Here is a 17855-nt window from a genome sequence, read left to right as displayed (position 1 = left end):
GATGCAGTGAGTTGTATCTGTCAAAAATAACTTTCAGTATTTAGCTTTCGCCAAACCCACTGGCTCCAGGTCATCTACAAGACTCTGCTAGGTAAAGTCCCCCCTTATCTCAGCTCGCTGGTCACCATAGCAGCACTCACCTGTAGCACATGCTCCTGCAGGTATATCTCTCTGGTCACCTCAAAACCAATTATTCCTTTGGCCGCCTCTCCTTCCAGTTCTCTGCTGCCAATGACTGGAACGAACTACAAAAATCTCTGAAACTGGAAACACTTATCTCCCTCACTATCTTTAAGCACCAGCTGTCAGAGCAGCTCACAGATTACTGCACCTGTACATAGCCCATCTATAATTTAGCCCAAACAACTACCTCTTCCCCTACTGTATTTATTTATTTTGCACCCCATTATTTCTCTCTACTTTGCACATTCTTCCACTGCATATCTACCATTCCAGTGTTTTACTTGCTATATTGTATTTACTTCGCCACCATGGACTTTTTTGCCTTTACCCCCCTTATCTCACCTCATTTGCTCACATTGTATATAGACTAATTTTTCTACTGTATTATTATGTTTGTTTTACTCCATGTGTAACTCTGTGTTGTTGTATGCGTCAAACTGCTTTGCTTTATCTTGGCCAGGTCGCAATTGTAAATGAGAACTTGTTCTCAACTTGCCTACCTGGTTAAATAAAGGTGAAATAAAAATTTTAAAATAAGTTATATAAAGCTCAAATTAAGGAGTTGTTTATCATTACTAAGCGATGCTACAGACTTTCTTATTATTTTCATCCATAACCTGTGTGTGAGGATAAAAGGCCGTCTCCCTGTTGTAATGGGGGCGGGGGCTGGGGTCTCATATGGAAACTGACCGGGCAGTGGTAGAAGATCTCGCTGCGGTGCCATCCAGGGCCATGTATTGGCTGAGGCCTGTGTGGAAGCAGAAGGTGAGGGGCAAACACGGCCTCATGCCCTTGTGCTGCTTAAAGCCACCTGCTGCCGTTTCATTATCCAGCAGGTCCTCTGAGCGGTAGTGGTTAGACAGGGCCATGCTTCCCATTAAACTGAAAGAAAATAGGGGTAGATAAAGTATACTTGTGGTAAAATTATTACGTCAATTTGTTAGTGTAAATTCATCTTATTCAGCTCAGCAGCACAAAAACATTATCATAGCCAGGAACAACCAGCTTCTGCCCATTGTGTATCCGGTATGAGCACCGGTAGTCATTTGAAATCTTGCAACCCACCTGCGCCTCAATGCCATCCAGCTCTTCTTCCTTTGCTCCCTCTGCTCAGGGGAAATCATAAAATTGACTTTGGCAAACAAATCACTTTTTTTTTTTTTATTAAGTATGGATTTTCTATCCATTACATTTGGAAATCCATCAACATATTGGTTGAGGGTTTTATTATAATAAGGCCTAATCGTTCCATCGAACCATCTCACTGCTATCAAATCCCCTAAAGTGGTGATGTGTATGCCTTGTGGAGGCTTACATTTACATTACATTTAAGTCATTTAGCAGACGCTCTTATCCAGAGCGACTTACAAATTGGTGCTTTCACCTTATGACATCCAGTGGAACAGCCACTTTACAATAGTGCATCTAGGTCTTTTAAGGGGGGGGTGAGAAGGATTACTTTATCCTATCCTAGGTATTCCTTAAATAGGTGGGGTTTCAGGTGTCTCCGGAAGGTGGTGATTGACTCCGCTGTCCTGGCGTCGTGAGGGAGTTTGTTCCACCATTGGGGGGCCAGAGCAGCGAACAGTTTTGACTGGGCTGAGCGGGAACTGTACTTCCTCAGTGGTAGGGAGGCGAGCAGGCCAAAGGTGGATGAACGCAGTGCCCTTGTTTGGGTGTAGGGCCTGATCAGAGCCTGGAGGTACTGAGGTGCCGTTCCCCTCACAGCTCCGTAGGCAAGCACCATGGTCTTGTAGCGGATGCGAGCTTCAACTGGAAGCCAGTGGAGAGAGCGGAGGAGCGGGGTGACGTGAGAGAACTTGGGAAGGTTGAACACCAGACGGGCTGCGGCGTTCTGGATGAGTTGTAGGGGTTTAATGGCACAGGCAGGGAGCCCAGCCAACAGCGAGTTGCAGTAATCCAGACGGGAGATGACAAGTGCCTGGATTAGGACCTGCGCCGCTTCCTGTGTGAGGCAGGGTCGTACTCTGCGGATGTTGTAGAGCATGAACCTACAGGAACGGGCCACCGCCTTGATGTTAGTTGAGAACGACAGGGTGTTGTCCAGGATCACGCCAAGGTTCTTAGCGCTCTGGGAGGAGGACACGATGGAGTTGTCAACCGTGATGGCGAGATCATGGAACGGGCAGTCCTTCCCGGGAGGAAGAGCAGCTCCGTCTTGCCGAGGTTCAGCTTGAGGTGGTGATCCGTCATCCACACTGATATGTCTGCCAGACATGCAGAGATGCGATTCGCCACCTGGTCATCAGAGGGGGAAAGGAGAAGATTAATTGTGTGTCGTCTGCATAGCAATGATAGGAGAGACCATGTGAGGTTATGACAGAGCCAAGTGACTTGGTGTATAGCGAGAATAGGAGAGGGCCTAGAACAGAGCCCTGGGGACACCAGTGGTGAGAGCGCGTGGTGAGGAGACAGATTCTCGCCACGCCACCTGGTAGGAGCGACCTGTCAGGTAGGACGCAATCCAAGCGTGGGCCGCGCCGGAGATGCCCAACTCGGAGAGGGTGGAGAGGAGGATCTGATGGTTCACAGTATCGAAGGCAGCCGATAGGTCTAGAAGGATGAGAGCAGAGGAGAGAGAGTTAGCTTTAGCAGTGCGGAGTGCCTCCGTGATACAGAGAAGAGCAGTCTCAGTTGAATGACTAGTCTTGAAACCTGACTGATTTGGATCAAGAAGGTCATTCTGAGAGAGATAGCGGGAGAGCTGGCCAAGGACGGCACGTTCAAGAGTTTTGGAGAGAAAAGAAAGAAGGGATACTGGTCTGTAGTTGTTGACATCGGAGGGATCGAGTGTAGGTTTTTTCAGAAGGGGTGCAACTCTCGCTCTCTTGAAGACGGGAGGGACGTAGCCAGCGGTCAGGGATGAGTTGATGAGCGAGGTGAGGTAAGGGAGAAGGTCACCGGAGATGGTCTGGAGAAGAGAGGAGGGGATAGGGTCAAGCGGGCAGGTTGTTGGGCGGCCGGCCGTCACAAGACGCGAGATGTCATCTGGAGAGAGAGGGGAGAAAGAGGTCAGAGCACAGGGTAGGGCAGTGTGAGCAGAACCAGCGGTGTCGTTTGACTTAGCAAACGAGGATCGGATGTCGTCGACCTTCTTTTCAAAATGGTTGACGAAGTCATCTGCAGAGAGGGAGGAGGGGGAGGGGGAGGAGGATTCAAGAGGGAGGAGAAGGTGGCAAAGAGCTTCCTAGGGTTAGAGGCAGATGCTTGGAATTTAGAGTGGTAGAAAGTGGCTTTAGCAGCAGAGACAGAGGAGGAAAATGTAGAGAGGAGGGAGTGAAAGGATGCCAGGTCCGCAGGGAGGCGAGTTTTCCTCCATTTCCGCTCGGCTGCCCGGAGCCCTGTTCTGTGAGCTCGCAATGAGTCGTCGAGCCACGGAGCGGGAGGGGAGGACCGAGCCGGCCTGGAGGATAGGGGACATAGAGAGTCAAAGGATGCAGAAAGGGAGGAGAGGAGGGTTGAGGAGGCAGAATCAGGAGATAGGTTGGAGAAGGTTTGAGCAGAGGGAAGAGATGATAGGATGGAAGAGGAGAGAGTAGCGGGGAGAGAGAGCGAAGGTTGGGACGGCGCGATACCATCCGAGTAGGGGCAGTGTGGGAAGTGTTGGATGAGAGCGAGAGGGAAAAGGATACAAGGTAGTGGTCGGAGACTTGGAGGGGAGTTGCAATGAGGTTAGTGGAAGAACAGCATCTAGTAAAGATGAGGTCGAGCGTATTGCCTGCCTTGTGAGTATGGGGGGAAAGGTGAGAGGGTGAGGTCAAAAGAGGAGAGGAGTGGAAAGAAGGAGGCAGAGAGGAATGAGTCAAAGGTAGACGTGGGGAGGTTAAAGTCGCCCAGAACTGTGAGAGGTGAGCCGTCCTCAGGAAAGGAGCTTATCAAGGCATCAAGCTCATTGATGAACTCTCCGAGGGAACCTGGAGGGCGATAAATGATAAGGATGTTAAGCTTGAAAGGGCTGGTAACTGTGACAGCATGGAATTCAAAGGAGGCGATAGACAGATGGGTAAGGGGAGAAAGAGAGAATGACCACTTGGGAGAGATGAGGATCCCGGTGCCACCACCCCGCTGACCAGAAGCTCTCGGGGTGTGCGAGAGCACGTGGGCGGACGAAGAGAGAGCAGTAGGAGTAGCGGTGTTGTCTGTGGTGATCCATGTTTCCGTCAGTGCCAAGAAGTCGAGGGACTGGAGGGAGGCATAGGCTGAGATGAACTCTGCCTTGTTGGCCGCAGATCGGCAGTTCCAGAGGCTACCGGAGACCTTTGAGAGAGGCGATCATCCTGGGGTCAAGGTATCTCTTCAGGTCATCCCAGGCTTTATTCAGGGTGCCATAGTGATCAATGTAGTGACCCAAGTCAGTATAGAACTCGAGGAAGAGTTCCTTCCAGGTTTGAACATTTTTGGATTTTGTCAGACCTGCTCAACAACAAAATATTTGCTAAATAAAAAAACGTATCAATTACTATTCAGTTTGCCAAATAAACACATTGAGTAATCAGTACAAACATTCCTGATTGATACATCAAATAAGAGATCAAAAGAATGTTGGTACAAGCCATTTTGAATCTTTTATAATTTGAAAGGTTTTTATGTGAATGTTTTGCTGTTACTCTTCACCACAAACCAGAGGAAGTGAACTACAACTCGACTCTTTGCTACAGACAAGATTCTAATACACAGGCTTTGAACTGTTCATAGGCTGATGAGATCACATATCATACAGGGGATAATCATTTGAGGGTTATAAAATAACGGACACGGATGAGCATTAGCTAGCTCGGACGCTAATAGCCTGGCAAATAAGTAGCTCTCAAGAACCCAAGGGGTAGACCAAAGGTGATCGATATACTGTCAATATACATGTCTCTCCGCCCTAACAATGTCCACAAAGCGGCACGGCGGGCTGTGTTGCAGGGATGTAACTTAAATGTCTTATCAGTACACTACGTAACAACATAAGCTTTACCAAACTTCTATTCGATCAAATAAATCTCACGTAGCAAATAAGCCATTCGTTTTATTGTTGAACAAATTCGACACGCTCACTGACAAAATCTCCTTGCTTGGTGGGCTAAACGAAAGATTTTTTTTTAAACACCTGCTGGAGGGGAAAATATTTTCAGCCGAGTTGGGTCTCGCTCTTCCTCTTTGGGTATATCCAGTTTACCCAAATAAGCCTCACTAGCGATAAGGTTTTGGAAAGTTTTGGATCTTAACTTTCTTACTAGCGAGAAAGAATCTTTCAAATACAAAATATACACTTAATATGCACAGTTTTTTCATGTAAATTCATCTTATTCAGCTCAGCAGGACAAAAACATTTAGACAAACAATTATTTGGATTCAAGTACTATCATACACAAGAAGGACCAGCTTCTGCACAAGTGTGGCTGTTTTTCAGGTGTTCCCTCCCTACAACTCACACTCTTCTTCGATTAGGCTTAACGGCGGTTGGCATCCAATATGTTGCATTACCGCCACCTACTAGACTGGAGTACAACTCCCTTATACTTTGCTTGAAAAATAAATAAAAATACCCTACCATCTAACTGTAAAAAAATAACACCACCCTACTCCTCTATTTAAATCTATTTAGTCCTACCTCATACCAACAACCTGAAAGAAAGGATGGGACATCACCACTTAACACACGGGCTCCAAAGTGGCGCAGCGGTCTAAGTCACTGCATCTCATAGCTTGAAGCGTCACTACAGACGCCCTGAATCGAATCCAGGCTGTATCACAACCGGCCGTGATTGGGAGTCCCATAGGGCGGCGCACAATTGACCTAGCATTGTCCGGGTAGGCCGTCATTGTAGAAGTCTTTGCTAGGTAAAGCCCTGCCTTATCTCAGGTCACTGTTCACCATAGCAACACCCACCCATAGCACGTGCTCCAGCAGGTATACTGCACTTGTCATCCCCAAAGCCAACACTTACTTTGGCCGCCTTTCCTTCCAGTTCTCTGCTGCCAATGACTGGAACGAATTGCAAAAATCTCTGAAGCTGGAGTCTTATATCTCCCTCTCTAACTTTAAGCATCAGCTGTCAGAGCAGCTTATCGATCACCGTACCTGTACACAGCCAATCTGTAAATAGCACACCCAACTACCTCATCCCCATATTATTACTTACCCTCTTGCACCCCAGTATCTCCACTTGCACATCATCATCTGCACATCTATCACTGCAGTATTAATGCTAAATGGTCATTATTTCACCTCTATGGCCTATTTATTGCCTACCTCCCTACTCTTCTACATTTGCACACACTGTACATAGATTTTTCTATTTTTATTTTCTATTGTGTTATTAACTGTATGTTTGTTTATGGGTAACTCTGTGTTGTTGTTTTTGGTCGCACTGCTTTGCTTTATCTTTATCTAAATGATAACTTGTTCTCAACTGAACTACCTGATTAAGTAAAGGTGAAATAACATATACAAAAAAAAAATGTTCTTAACTGAATTGCCTAGTTAAATAAAGGTCAAATAATAAAAAATAAAAACACACCCTGTAACTCTTCTGATGTCAAGTCTCGCACACCCAGATACTTCTCTGCAGCTGCCACCACAACCTCAATTTTCTGCGACTTTACATGCCATCCCTGCAGTACAGTTGATAACCATTGCAATAAATGCTAAAAATCCAATCTTACTGAAACATATATTACTTGTTGGCCTATCCCTCTGTACTGGTACATATCTACTACTCATACCACTCATCTCATGATCCCTCCCCCTTATCCATCTTCCTCTACTTTCTTCACTGCCTCGGCATATGACAACTTTAAAATAAAGCATTGCGAAGCCCGCGGTGGGTGTTGACGCAATGTGATTTCTGCCCAGTGCTCTGATTGTCAAAGTGAAAAAATGCAATGAAGCGCGGGTAAACGGCGGGAGTAACTTCTGTACTAACCCTGGAAAACTCAACCTGCCTCTCTCGCACGGTACATTTCTGATCCCCAGCCCCATGGGCACCCCTACAATTAACACATACCACTACTTTCCCCAATGCTACACATTCCCTTGTCTCATGCACTTCTGCGCATTTCTGACACCTAGGAACCTCCCTCCTACACGCTGCTGCCACATGCCCATTAGCTTGACATCTGTAGCAACGTAATGTATTTGGTACAAAAGCTCGTACAGGATAACTTATATATCTTAACATCACTTTGTCGGGCAAAGACTCAACATCAAAACTCAAAAGAACAGACAATGACTGTCCTCACCTTGCACGCACATTTCCATTGGACCATTGCATTCCACCTTTCCTGTTTCTCAGCCAGGTGCAACTTTCCTAAACTGCATACATTAAGTGTATCGTTTGCATAAATATAAACAATATTTTTTATTGTTTATATTAAAGTTAAAGCTGCAATATGTCACTTTTTGGGCTATGACCAAATTCCATAGAAAAGTGAGTTGTAGATCTGTCATGCCATCTTTAAAGCAAGTACAAGAAGCGGTAGATATGTTCTATTCATGCTATTTCTATGCTTCCCCTTCCTAAATGTAGTTTTTGAGTCTTTTTCTTTTGTATACCAGGTTCAAACAGCTGAAAACACAATATTGTTGGTTATTGAAAATATATTTCACAGCTGTTTAGATTGTACAATGATTCTCAACACTATGCATTGCTTGGTTTGTCACACAAACAAAAAAATTGCAACCAGGAAATGGCGGCGCGATAACTGCATACTGCACCTTTAAGTTCCAAACGTTTAAAAAATGGTATCTCCTGCTGGGCTCTTTTTGTTTAGACAACGTCGGAGTGTCTGCAAAATCTCCTCAGGCAGCTTTGTGAATAGACACTGTATAATGTTTAATAACATTTCCCGTCTAATCTTAATGGGACAGCGGATTAGTAACGTTAGTTAGCTACAACAACAAGGATTCTAAAACCAAAACAAACTATTATGCTGCATTCATATCCAAGTGGGAAGGTGGTATTTACCCGTTGGCGGCATTCAAGCTCTTTGAACTCGCTGAAAAACACTGTACATTTTACTGCCAAAAATGCTGTTATCGAGGTTATTTCTTAGTAGGTGACGTCAGAGATCAGCATGTGGGAGATGTCGGAGAACATGAATAATATACACGTTTCTTTATGTAACTACTAAATACCACCTTCCCACTTGGTTATGAACGCAGCATTAGCCTGGCGATGCTAAATTAGCCAACGGCTAATTGATAGTTACATTTTATGCAATAAATATTCCTGAAACTGTCAAATTAAATAAGACCCATGACCAAACAACCAGGAAAGATTACATGTCATGCGATAGCATGCTAGCTAGTAAATAAAAGTTAATTATTTGCCTTGCTAGCCAACAAATAAAATTAGATTTGAACAACATATTGAGAACGTTAGCTATATGTAGCTACTGTGGCTAAGCATATTTCTATTACACAGCATAATGGTATTTTGTGCACAGGCATTTATCCATCTGAAGCGAGTTATACATACCTGATCAAATCTCTAAAGTCAAGAAAGAATAACATTAACAGCAAAGGATCGGAGGACAAATTGTTCAAGTTTAGCTCCATGGACAGTGCCATTTTGGAACCTGGAGTTTTGATTATTATAGCTGGTAGTGCAGTGTTCATGCTATGTATGCTTGCTTGTTCAAGCCACCTGTTAAAGCAGGAATCAGCAGTTGCATCCATAGACAGAACTATGGATGCAGGGACTGACAATCCATGATATCAATTATCATTTTCAAATCAAATTTGATTTGTCACATGCGCCGAATACAACAGGTATTACAGTGAAATGCTTACTTACAAGCCCTTAACCATCAATGCAGTTTTAAGAAAATACCTAAAAATAAAAGTAACAAATAGTTAAAGAGCAGCAGTAAAATAACAATAGTGAGGCTATATACAGGGGGTACCGGTACAGAGTCTACGTGGCTTGGGGGTAGAAGCTGTTTAGAAGCCTCTTGGACCAAGACTTGCCATGTGTTAGCAGAAAGAACAGTCTATGACTTGGGTGGCTGGAGTCTTTGACAATTTTTACCATGTTTTGAGGCTATATAGTGTTTGTTTACATTTACTTTGTTTATTTACAAACTTTGGAGTAAAACAATCTTATATTTTGGGTTCTGATGGGATACTACAGTTGAACTAAGCTCACGAGGCATTTATAAATTGTATTCTTCAAAAATCAATGGGTACATATCATTAAGTTACACATCCAAAAATGAGTGTAGCAACTGCATGTTGCCCCTTAAAACTGCTTACAATTTAGGCCATCCTCAAGATGGCATCAAAGATTAGGCCTATATTCTACATTGGGTTATCCTTCAATTCACATATTGTGCTCTTGCATGTTCAATTCACATCCATGAAAGAGTATTGTCTTAAAAGGGACTTCCCTCACTGTCTGAAATAATAATACTGTACTTATTTATTTAACCTTTATTTAACTAGACAAGTCAGTTAAAAACACATTCTTATTTACAATGACGGACTACCAAAAGGCAAAAGGCCTGTGTTAAAAATGAGAATTATGAACCAGTATTGCCTTCTGAATGAAAGTGGTCAGGAAAACCAAACTGAGGCAGCATACGTCATACCTCATCACACAGTTTGGAGAGATGGCCACTGCCCTGGGGGACATTTCAAGATGTGATTCATCTAGACATGGGGATGGAATGTAAAAGAAGACTAAAGTGTTATTAAGTTATCCAGACAGCCATGGTGATGGCTTTCATTATACAGCATGTTTCCAGAAGAGCTTGCAAAGTGGAACTACTTGCAGTCAGCTACTGTTGTTAGTAAATTAGCCTTTGAGCCTTTTTATTTGTCATGTTCAAGTGCTGTACTTTTGGTTACAGCAGTGCTAAGAACAGTGCTTGGCATCAAGATGTTTTTACAGGTTTTGGGGGTCTGTTTGTACTGTGGGTTATGTTGTTTCCATGGAAACTGCATATTATGGCAAGGTTGGGGGACCAAATATAGAATTTGATGAGCGAGAATATATTTTTTTTACTGTTCATGTGGCTAAATGACATGTCTTCATACTCTAGCTATTTCAGATTCAGAGAGATGTTCAATTCAGAGAGATATCCTTTTCCTAGCCATGAGGAATAAACATAAATATTGTGGTGGTGCACATTCCCCTGGCTGAACAGCATAATGGGGATAGTGCAGATCAGCCTATTTTTTTAAACTTTCTGTTGGTGTGTAAAAAAAAAAAGTTATTCTGGGGAGCAGGATGTTTTTCAGATGTCAGACATGGATGTGTCTGAGGGCAACAGGAAAGTGGTATTGGGGAAGAGAAGGAAGGAAGAGAGAGAGAGAAACTTAGAGATAAAAAGCAAAAGAGAGACAGGGAAGGTAAGCATAAATGAAACAGACATAATACATGAAACAGACATATTCTGTCCTAATCAGCTAACCAGACAGCCAGCCTGTACCCTCCCACTCCTTTCTCTCCCTTTGTCATTAACCCATCCCTCCTCTCACTGAATATATGCAAGTAGACAATGCAGACTGCCTCTCTCTCACGCTATTCTCTTCTGCAGACAGGAACATTCTCCCTCTGTCTCTGGATGAGGGAACTGCAGATTGAAAGTCCTCCTCCAACCAACTGCTGGTACCCGAATGAATTGTAGCCTGTCTCCTGAAAAACCATCCTATTTTTGTGGGACATTTGCTGCAGACTAACCAATCAGCATCTTTATTTGTAATGCTGCCTGAAGAGTAACTTGGACATTTTTAGCTTCCTTTCTTCCTTTTTATTTTTTCCTGTGTTGCCCTTCTTGACCAGCATGATTTTCACCACAGCTGCTGTCCTTGGTGCTACGCTGGGCACTGCGTCAGGCATCCTCACTCTCTGTGGGCTCTCACTGATCTGCAGGTCCTGTAAGAAAGGCAAGTTGGAAAGTGGTGAAGATGCAGACCCAGAGAAGGCTAAACCCAGTGTTCTGCACTCCTCAGAGAAGGTGAGCTGCCCTACTACAGCACTTGGACATAGACTCAGATCTTAGAGAGCTTACTTTCCTGGGAGGGTAACTACCATCACCGCAGGGGACTTGGTGAATCTGTGTCACTAGGTTTATGTGGCGTGGGACTGGAGTGAATGCCATGGTTATTGAGTGATAACTGACTAAATGTCATATCACATGTAGAGCTGTTTTTTTAAATATCTCATATGTGATCTATAATTGTAGTGCAAAAAGCTTTGTCCTGTATGTTTGATTTGAGCAACTACAGTTTCACTGAGTAGTAACTACTCTGAGTGGTAACTAACTTACTTTGTGTAACTACAGTTTCTCTTGGTAAATAATATAGCTAAGTACAGTTGTTTAATACACTGACACAACAACTACTCTTGATTTTTGAACAGGCTAAGATGATGATAAATATCTGCTTATGCCTGCCTTTGATATCTCCCTTAACTGATATTAAGATTGTAACACAGGAAATGCAGAAGTAAAAAAAACATCAGATAGGGGTTACATTACAATAAAGGAGTGCATTAAGATAGAGCCTGGATAGGCACTGGAGTACAGTTAGTATAGCACTCTATTCTTGTTCCTATGGCCTGCAGGAGGCTTAACCTGTGACTTGGCTTGTGGCATTGTATCACAGTTCTGCTCACAAACAGTGTCCTTTCTGTGGGAAAGGTTGATTGTCTGTTGCAGTCCCCTTTACAGTGAACCCACCCATCCTCTCTCTGAGCCAAGCGAAAGGTGTTGCACGTATGTCCACATTTGACCTTGAGTGATTAGTCATAGAGTGAGATCCCACAGCTTTGAAGCAGACTTAACACCTCAGCAACCACTTTGAAGAGCTACAGTGTGTTTAAACAAACTACAGTTGTTTAATTCCTATGGCCTAATGGTCTGTGTAGTGTTCCTGAATATGGGTCTCATTTGATGATGGCTAAATAATGGTGTTAGAAGCAGATAATATATATTTTTTAAAGACACGCGTATGTTCGCACCCAGCAATCCGATGAGTTTGTGACGAGGTGATGAGTGATTCAGAATCTTTCAGAGCGGAAAAAAACCTGCTAGGACTAGCCTAATAAAGAATGCATAGGTTCCCTGCACATCTGTGTCAGTGTAATTTGGGGAGCAGGATACCCCTGCAGCTCACGCTACAACCTGGACTCAGGCGTAGACTTAATATAGTAAATGTAAATCTGGGACACTCCAATTAGTATTATATGTTAAGTTTAGTTTGGTGTGTATTCATTTCTGGATGTCGATCATCCATTTCGTATGATATGTTAAGAATTACAATTGGTTGTGGCTAACGTTAGCTAGGTGGCTAACGATAGCTAGGCTAGGGGTTAGGGTTGAGGTTAGGGCTAGGAGTTAGGTCAAAGGATTGTTAGGGTTAAGGTTCGGAGTTAGGTTAAAGTTAAGCTAACATGCTAAGTAGTTGCTAATTAGCTAAAATGCAGAAGTTGTCCGTGATGAGATTCAGACACGCAACCTTTGGGTTACGAGACGTTTGTGTTAATCCTTTAACCTAACTCCTAACCTTTGTCTTATGTAACCATACCAAACGTGACATATCATTCTGATTTGATTGTCCCGATGTACATTTACTATGTTACGTCTAGTCTATGCACACAGCCTTCCTTTCCTCAGCATACACAAGCCCTCGCACATGATGCGTGCACCAGGGGGACACCACGTTCCAGTCAGCTTGCTTTTTGCAGCACTTCAACTGTGCTGCTAAGGAGGTGAAAGAACACTTGCTGGGTGGGGAGATTTAGTCCTCCTCTGAATTGTTTATATCCCATTATGGAATGTAACTTAACAGTGTGAAATTTATTCCACAAGCATAAATAAAGTTCAATACTTTAAAATAATAGCTTCCAGTTACCAGTCAATGTTATCATTGAGAGTTTGATTTGGGAGAGTAATGATGCATGCCCAGGAGAATGGATGGAAATTCTTAGCAACCATAACTCACCCATCTGAGTGGCCCACATTTAGCTGACTGTCAGAGAGTTGCATTCACTGTAAATTGGTGTTCCATGTTTTCCTGTGAATTGCCAGACTGCAGTGATAATGGACTGCTATGGCCATAATGAACCCCTCTGGGATTGATTGCATACAGCAGGCTTGCTGTCTTTGAACTGCACGACCAACACTAAATCTTCATGAAAGCAGTCTACAAACTAGCTGTGATTTCTCACCACACCTTGTATCATAGTACAGTATTATTAGCCTGTGTTTAACCATCTCTTCCTCCTCTAGTTCAGTGTGGAAAAATCCACAGAGCCCATCCAACCAAGGACATTGTTGAAATTTCCTAAAATATACAAGCCCAAACCATCTGTGACCTCATCTGAGGTCATCAGCTACCCTGATCATGCCTCAGAGAAGGGGGGCGAGCCCTCTCCCGAGAGACCCTCGACTGAGCCTGATGCTGGTAACCAAGCAACTGACAGCTCTGACACATTCACGATCCTCAGACAAGGTAAACCCCAACCAATAACATACACCCTGAATTAAACAAGATAAATTCCTTTATCGTTTCCTATTATTTTCACAGCTACTATGCCTTCATCATATACAATGTGGTATACTCTTCAGTTATTTAGATTCAACATTTTTCAGGTGAAATTTTACATGTGAATTTTTGGACCTAGATTGAAACCACTTTTTCTCTGTAAATCCGGAAAAAAATTGTGGCAGTTTCTTGGCAGAAACAAATGTTGTTGCTAATTACTGTAGTCAATCACTTCCTTCTATTGTATTAGAGTTACCACTCACTCAGTCTAGATAATTGTGTTTGAGTTACTTAACTCTATTGGGCTCCCAAGTGGTTCAGCAGTCTAAGGCACTGCATCTCAGTGCTAGAGACGTCACTACAGACGCTAGTTAGATTCCAGACTGTATCACAACCCGCCGTGATTGGGAGCCCCATAGGGCAGCACACAGTTGGCCCAGCGTCGTCCGGGTTAGGGTTTGGTCGGGGTAGGCCGTCTTTGTAAATAAGAATTTGTTCTTAACTGACTTGCCTAGTTAAATAAAGGATAAATACAAATAAACTCACCTCTCCTCCTGCCAGAGCATTGTGATCAAAGGCTTTGCCCCACTCTCCCTTCTTCCCTCCCTCGTCCCTACACTCATCCACTTAGTGTTATTGATGTGTCCAGTCAATGGAACCTAATGCATGATGGATAGGACTGGTCCCAGAAGGCTAAGATCTTCCTACTGCTATTCTTGGTGCTTTCTTACACCTGAATGCAGTTGCCTTACGGTAACAGTCAGTTTGGCTATACATAGTTTCTCAAATAATTGTTTCTAAAAAAATAAATGTACGATGCACTGATTTTCATGGTTTAGTTGATGCACACATTTACCATTCAATGTCCCCAGGAAGACAAACAGATGGTAATTTCCATATAAAAGGACCCATGAGCACCAACCTGTGAAGTTCATAGGAGCATATCAAATTGGGTGTCAAATGAAAGCTAAGGGTCTATATTTTAGAGAAATGAAAATGTATATACACAATTTGGAATGAGCAAAGCCTTCGATTTCTGGTCAAACAGATGGAAAAGGGGTCTTAGGAAACATCTTACAGAAAAAGTCTGAAAAGGAAGTAGAAATCAATCAAAACGCAATAATGTTGGAAGTAAAGATCCCTGCCAACTAATATCAAAACTTATATTTAGTTTTGCGAAATGTTTCTGCTATCTGTAAGTTTAAGAAAAATTGCCTTGTGCCTTGATATTACGTTACCAAAAACCCATACATCTTTAATATATTTTTTAATTTCTCTTCCTCTCATGAGAAATTACAAAAAAAAGTACAAGTAAACAAGTAAAGGTAGACCTATCAATTAGTTGTAGTATTTTTACTGATACCAATTTTGTTCATGAATTATTAAGTGATTAAAACTTGAAATTGTGTTACCAAATCGATAATTTAATTTCCGAAACATCGGTAACAGAATTTCTGCAATTGAATTGGCTACAATGGGAAATCATAGTCACAAACCACAGTTGGGTTCACAAGTTTGGAAAGTACAGTACATTACAGTAGAGTACAGTACAGCAAGGAAAATTAGAGTATAGTTCAGTACAGTACTAGGGTAGAGTTCAGTACAGTACACAGTAGAGCACACAATAATGTACTGTATTGTACTGTACTGAAGTCTACTGCACTCTGTATGCTGTACTGTACATTTACATTTACATTTAAGTCATTTAGCAGACGCTCTTATCCAGAGCGACTTACAAATTGGTGCATTCACCTTATGACCTCCAGTGGAACAGTAGTGCATCTAAATCTTTTCAGGGGGAGGGGGGGTGAGAGGGATTACTTTATCCTATCCTAGGTATTCCTTAAAGAGGTGGGGTTTCAGGTGTCTCCGGAAGGTGGTGATTGACTCCGCTGTCCTGGCGTCGTGAGGGAGTTTGTTCCACCATTGGGGGGCCAGAGCAGCGAACAGTTTTGACTGGGCTGAGCGGGAACTGTACTTCCTCAGTGGTAGGGAGGCGAGCAGGCCAGAGGTGGATGAACGCAGTGCCCTTGTTTGGGTGTAGGGCCTGATCAGAGCCTGGAGGTACTGAGGTGCCGTTCCCCTCACAGCTCCGTAGGCAAGCACCATGGTCTTGTAGCGGATGCGAGCTTCAACTGGAAGCCAGTGGAGGGAGCGGAGGAGCGGGGTGACGTGAGAGAACTTGGGAAGGTTGAACACCAGACGGGCTGCGGCGTTCTGGATGAGTTGTAGGGGTTTAATGGCACAGGCAGGGAGCCCAGCCAACAGCGAGTTGCAGTAATCCAGACGGGAGATGACAAGTGCCTGGATTAGGACCTGTACTGAACTATACTGTACTGAACTCTACCCTACTGTGCTGCACTTCAATGTTCAAACTTGTAGAACATAGACGTCTATGATTGGTTCAGATTTGGTCTGGTCTGGACCAAACAAATTTGGTCTTGTTTGGGGGCAGAGCTCATTAAAATAATAGCCATTGTGAAGAATAATACCCAAATATGCAAAGGAGGATATTGCATATTTATACCTTTGTGTACCGATTTAGGATACATCACCATGAAAAGAATGACATTCATATCCATAATTATGCATTTCTGTGTAGTACAGATCACAGACCCATGAATAAATTCCATTAACACAATTCCGTCACCGCGTGTAAATCCACTTTACTTACTGTAGTTCAATAACCAAAATAAATGTTTTTTTTCAAAGTCAATGTATCATGTCATAGCTGACACCCCATTCTTTCTGCAGACATTGTTAAGACTTAATTCGGAGCATATATTTAACAGAGTTTTTGGAAAACGTGGACACATAAAACAATTGAGGGAGATTTTACCAAAATTCTGTTACCAAACTTTGCATCTGCATATTTCTTCCAGTAAATGTGTTTTTGTCAAATGTTCAGTGTAAATTGTTAAAAGTAGTCCTTGTGCATGGAGTTGTAGCGTTTGTTGAACTTTGAAATCAATGGTTTTTGTTTGGCATACATTTTAAGTGAAAAATCTCCAGCGCAATTCCGTTACCAAGGAATTGACCAGCCCTAACGCAGTCTCCTTTCCCAGACTCAAAGGACAAAACCCCCTGTGCAAGGGCTCTAACCAATGGGATGACAACAAGCAGCTCCATCCTCCACCCTAAGCTGCATTTCTCTCTCACCTATTATACAGACCAGAACGAGCTACACATCACCGTGATAGAAGGTAAGGCAACAATCTCAACAGTATGATCTGCCAGTATGTCCACTTCATGGAAGTTATTAAGGGTGAGGTATCACTAAACATGATATTGACCCTAGTTTACCTATTAAACATACTTTTTCCCTTTTCGTTTGGTTTTGTCTAATTGTTTTCACCTGTTCCTTGTTGGTGTTTTTGGGTTGGTGTTATTTAAGTTCGATTAGCCCGCTTATGTTTGTGCGGGCTTGTTGCTGTGTATGTAAGAGGTGTATTGTTTATTGTTGGGTTTTTGCTGTCCGGGTATTACCAGTGGTCCTTGGGTTGTGTTTGCGCCTGTGTTTTGGCTTCACCCATTTGTACGTGTTCCTGGTTTTTGGACATTAAAGCGTTTTTTCCCTCGAATCTTCTACTTTGGTGCGAAAAGTGCAAATCAATCCCAGAACAACAGCAAAGGAAATTGTGAAGATGCTGGAGGAAACTAAAGTATCTACATCCACAGTAAAAAACAGTCCTATATTGACATAACCTCAGCAAGGAAGAAGCCACTGCTCCAAAAACGCCATAAAAAAGGCAGACTACGGTTTGCAACTGCACATGGGGACAAATATCGTACTTGTTGGAGAAATGTCCTCTGGTCTGATGAAACAAAGATAGAACTGTTTGGCCATAATGACCATCGTTATGTTTAGAGGAAAAAGGGGAGGCTTGCAAGCCGAAGAATACCATCCCAACCATGAAGCAGGGGGTGGCAGCATCATATTGTGGGGGTGCTTTGCTGCAGGAGGGACTGGTGCACTTCACAAAATAGATGTCATCATGAGGCAGGAATACTAATTGAGTGTATGTAAACTTCTGACAAACTGGGAATGTGAAGAAAGAAATCAAATCTGAAATAAATCATTCTCTCTACTATTATTCTGACATTTCACATTCTTAAAATAAAGTGGAGATCCTAACTGACCTAAGACAGGGAATTTTTACCAGGATTAAAT

General features: G+C 42.9%; 1 protein-coding gene and 1 pseudogene across 1 annotated transcript in view; one reads left to right on the top strand and one right to left on the bottom strand.

The window, feature by feature from the left end:
* Positions 1-8846, bottom strand: part of LOC115113501 (F-box only protein 3-like) — a 31794-nt pseudogene extending 22948 nt beyond the window's left edge.
* Positions 1-17855, top strand: part of LOC115113500 (synaptotagmin-13-like) — a 53807-nt gene that overhangs the window by 27100 nt on the left and 8852 nt on the right. The window contains 3 exon segments of the mRNA XM_029641255.2: positions 10735-11154; positions 13429-13651; positions 16750-16887. Coding sequence (XP_029497115.2) covers positions 10981-11154; positions 13429-13651; positions 16750-16887 — 535 coding nt within the window. The 5' untranslated portion in view covers positions 10735-10980.

This window comes from Oncorhynchus nerka, linkage group LG28 (assembly GCF_034236695.1).
Source record: "Oncorhynchus nerka isolate Pitt River linkage group LG28, Oner_Uvic_2.0, whole genome shotgun sequence".
In the NCBI taxonomy this organism is placed as follows: domain Eukaryota; kingdom Metazoa; phylum Chordata; class Actinopteri; order Salmoniformes; family Salmonidae; genus Oncorhynchus; species Oncorhynchus nerka.
Note: the sequence above shows the minus strand (reverse complement) of the source record. Positions and strands in the feature narration are given on the sequence as shown.